The 4,219-nt window shown below is 38.1% G+C and overlaps 1 protein-coding gene across 1 annotated transcript; it reads right to left on the bottom strand.

Moving 5' to 3' along the window:
* Nucleotides 1-386: 386 nt before the first annotated feature.
* Nucleotides 387-3,565, bottom strand: LOC140005944 (WUSCHEL-related homeobox 1-like). Its single transcript, XM_072047317.1, has 4 exons — nt 2,702-3,565; nt 2,284-2,613; nt 1,918-1,994; nt 387-1,216 (listed from the first exon to the last, which is right to left on the bottom strand). The coding sequence occupies exons 1-4, from the start codon at nt 2,847-2,849 to the stop codon at nt 686-688; spliced, it is 1,086 nt and encodes a 361-aa protein (XP_071903418.1). The 5' UTR covers nt 2,850-3,565; the 3' UTR covers nt 387-685.
* Between the last annotated feature and the right edge of the window lie 654 nt (nt 3,566-4,219).

The raw sequence follows: 4,219 nt of genomic DNA, 5'->3' as shown, positions 1-4,219 counted from the left end.
TGACAATTAATCGTACACAAAAAGATAACCAAAAACAAAAAAAAAAAACGAAAGAAAAGAGTGCTTGAATATTCTGTGTTCCGTGTATTTATGAACGGAATGTTGAAAAATCATTTTATATTCCACAAATGTAACTGCAAAGCAGAAATTCTCTCTATTCAAAATTCTGAGTCACTTCAACATCCTATTTCAGATCACGGATTTCAACGGAAGAAACCTTGATCAGAGTTTTAATATGTTCTCAGTCCTTCCCATCGGGAGGCTCATTTCTTCCCCCCTCTCACCCTAAATGTGTGTGTTGAATATCAAGCAAAAGAATAGTTGACACTTTCAAATTCCAATAAAACAAAGCCTATGACCCTATGATGAGTAGGCAGCTCTGATGATTGCCAGAATTGAGCTTTTCATTGATATCAACCAACATGGTCCGAATGCATTTTAAGGCAAACTCCCATCAAATCACCATTCTACAATTGTGCATTGTGCACCCTTCAAGAAATGTTACATCAAGAAACAACGAGGCTTTGGCTAGCAAGTTAATAGTTTTTCATGCGGAAGGATATAAACTAAAGCTACTCAAATGCTGATGAACCGACAATTTTACATGAAATATCTAGCCAATCAAAAGCAGTAAATATCAATCAGTCCCTTAATTTGCTTTCTGAAATATTGCATGGGGTGTCTTTTAGTTCTTCAATGGAAGGAACTCGAAAAACTTGTAAGGAGTACTTGTGAAAGAATTCATTTCTGCAGCTGATTCGTCCGATTGCTTCTCAGCAACTTCTTGATCATAGCCATCATCGTTACTTCGCAGAGGAAAAAGTTGGAGGGTTTGAGATTGGCCATCATGGCCATTTGCCTCGCGGACAACTATATTAGAGCTGGCACTGACCAAATGGGTCTCAAAATTTTCTGTATAGGGAGTAATGAAGATGTTAAGATCCTCACGAGTCTTCATTATGTGCTTTGGGTCCATATTTCTTAAAGAAGTTGGTGGAATAGTTGCAGCACAAGGAGTGCGGTTTATGAGGTTGTTGTTGGTGGGAGGTGATGAAGATGAAGAACAACAAGAGAATTGCATCACTTGCCACGTGGCATTTCTTTCGTCAAGGCTTTTTCTTTGCTGTAATTCTGCCTCCTCGAACTGTACCCATCCATCTGCTGCTCTACGTTCTGGAATTGCTGCTTTTGCTGTCCTTTGTATTGAAACAGTTTTCTGAGAATCAAAGACATGCATAGTACATATTTTAGCCACTGTCCTTAAAAGGCTGAAAAGAGGGCTTGACCCTAACAACTCTCACAAGAGCTCTAATACTACATTTGTTACTACTAATATATACATTAGGTCCTAAAATACCCCACCAAGAAAAGAAAGGAGGTCAAAGAGAAAAAGAAAAAAAGTGCTCAAAATCATGAAATGGCCAAAAAAAATTTGGCTTGTGTGAAATCTACTTAATCATAAGGGGAGTTGGTTGATTTGATAAAGAATTTTGCTAGATACCGTGTATTAAATGCGTTTATTAGGGTGTGCCCAAAAATCAAGTGTCTTCATCAAGGCATGAATGAGCACAAAACCCAAAAACCCTAGCTATGTTTGATAACAGGAGCAGCAGACCCGACAGAAAGGAGGGAATGCAGCTTTTAAACAAACCCTTATCATTTCCCAATAAACAAATCTTTTGTTCAACCCACATCTCTTCCTACTTTTTCTTCAAAAAAAAGAAAACTTATAGTGCTCCTACTAATGGAATCATTGCTTGGCCATGTAATCATATCCTTGTTATTGACAAATTAGTTGACTCTAATTACTTTTTGGAGCTGAGATTTTCAAGTTAAAAAAGATCATTCCCCATGCACTCTGAGGAGGTGAAAGAAAGACAGCAAAGACAAAGAAAAGTAGCTAGTAGAATATTAGACCTCTGCAAGAGTACTGCAGTTCGTAGAGGATGCCCAGTTCTTGGTCCGTTCAACTTCTATACCTGTCCCATTTGCCCCTGCGTGGAATGTAGACAGAAAGAAAAACAAAAAAGAGTACCACTTTACTTCTCATGCAACAATATTCACAATATAGTAAAAAAGAAAAGCCTCAATAGTCACTACAATTTAAAAACTCCTGTTGTACAACTTTTCTTTTTCACCAACAATAACAAACAAAGATTGAACCAAAATGAAAACTTGTCTCTTGTTAGTACACTAATTTTCTTGCATGAGCTGTTTCGTATGTGACATTTCATCAATAGTAAGACAAGAGAATGACCTGTAAATTCTTGCTACTATGCTTACCAGCTGATTCTTTTCTTTCTGTGTTCTCAACATTACCATCATTATTGTTGTGGTCTTGCTCATCAGAGGTAGATTCAAGTTGACGACGGCGTTTTTGTCTCTCTCTTGCCTTGTGATTTTGAAACCAATAGAACACGTTCTTCCCTTCAATTTTCCCGTATCTACGAAGCTGTGCTGTGATGTGTTGAATTTCCTCAGCTGAAGGCGTTCGAGTTCCCCTTCGATATAGTTCCTCTAGGGTTTGTAACTGTTCCGGGGTGGGATTCCATCTTGAGCTCACCACAACTTGTTGTGGGCCGAAGTCTCTCTTACTTTGTTCAGTCAAACCAGCTTAAAAATGAACCAAAAGAAGAAAAGATCATATGTTTGAACTTCCAATGATTCCTAGAGGAGTAAAAAAGGAGTAGTAAATCCATACCAAGATGGTGATTGAAAGAAAGAAGATCAGTGCCGTGGATACGGCCTAAACATGAAGGGTTTATGACTGCAGCTGGCCTTGGCACGATGCTCCGGAGTTTCCTGCCGCTGAAGGAATCTCCCCCATCATTATATCCCATCATCCACATTGTTTTTCGCGGCAGAAATAACAAGGGGAAAAAAAAAGATCTTTATCTTCCTCCCTTTCTCTGTATGTAAAAGGAGTTTTGTTTATCGCAATAAATCTGTCACTCTAGTTAGTTTTTTTTTCCCAGCTATTGGTTTTGATGGTAGCGATCTAGCTGATGTTAATGGTAGTATGAAAGGTTGATTAATTAGAGTAGGGAAAGGGGTTCATGCGACAAAGATGTTGATGGTTGTGATGAAGGAGAAGGAGGATGTAGGTATGAACTATCAAGAATTCAAGATATAGGGCATATAACATGGGGTTTTGATGAGGAGTAGGAGGGATAGAGATAGAACAAGAGGGACAGAAAGAGAAAGACAGACAGAGTGAAGGAATGGTGTTGGTTTAAATTGAAACAAAGTGAGAAAGACATGAGCCAGTTGACTGGGCTACAATAACATCTCAAGGTATTCTTAACTAACAAAATGCAAATTAAAGAAATGTGAGAAAGATGGAAAGAAAGAGAAAGCAGATGGAGTGGGGGGAAAATGAAATCAAGAAAGCAAAGGAGAGGGAGAAAGAAAAAGGGAGGGCAGCAGAACTCAGAAGAGAAGAGTGAATTGGAGAGACAGAGAGAGATAGATGAGCGTGGAATTCTGGGAGTTATCGGTAGACGTGAAGTAAAAACGACGTGACGATCATGAGGGTTATCATAAGCCTCATCACCTCTTACAACCTCATTTATTGTTCTTCTCCTGTCTCGTGCCTTTCACACTTATTCTTAATCCGAACTGCCCCTCTCCTTTCTCTGCCTCCTACCCTTTTCTTTGCCCAGCTTAATAGTTGATATCCCCCTCCCATCCCCTCTCCCCCCCAAAATCCCTTCGTTCTTCTTTGTGATTCTTTAGCCTCTTTTAATTTATTCTTTTCCCTTTTGGTTTTCGACAATTCTCTCTTCTTCTCATTCTCTTTTCTAATTAACATAAATTCGACCTTTGGAAATGATGCATGTCTCTCTAACTGAAAATTTCTTATACTGCTTATTAATTTGGATTAATTTCAAGCCTCCACAATTTGTTTCCTAAGGTTTTTTGACTAGCAACTTTTAGCTAAAGAGGTGTACATATCAAGAATAAGTTGTTTAAGTTAAATGATGAAGTAGAGGGCTAAACTTTTAACCAGAAAAATCTTCTCCACAGTAATTCGTCAACCTACATGCATGCTAAAAGATCATGTACTTCAACATGTAAAAGTTCATGAGATTTTTTTTTTAAAAGCTCAAACATAACATATGCTAGCATGCATAACCTTGTTTGTCCAGTAAAATACATGCCATAATAGTTTGTACATTGTTTCGTGCCCAAATAATTTTTGTCCTTTGTGTTCATACAT

The sequence above is a fragment of the Coffea arabica genome, chromosome 4e (assembly GCF_036785885.1).
Source record: "Coffea arabica cultivar ET-39 chromosome 4e, Coffea Arabica ET-39 HiFi, whole genome shotgun sequence".
In the NCBI taxonomy this organism is placed as follows: domain Eukaryota; kingdom Viridiplantae; phylum Streptophyta; class Magnoliopsida; order Gentianales; family Rubiaceae; genus Coffea; species Coffea arabica.
This window is presented reverse-complemented; position numbering and strand designations above follow the sequence as displayed.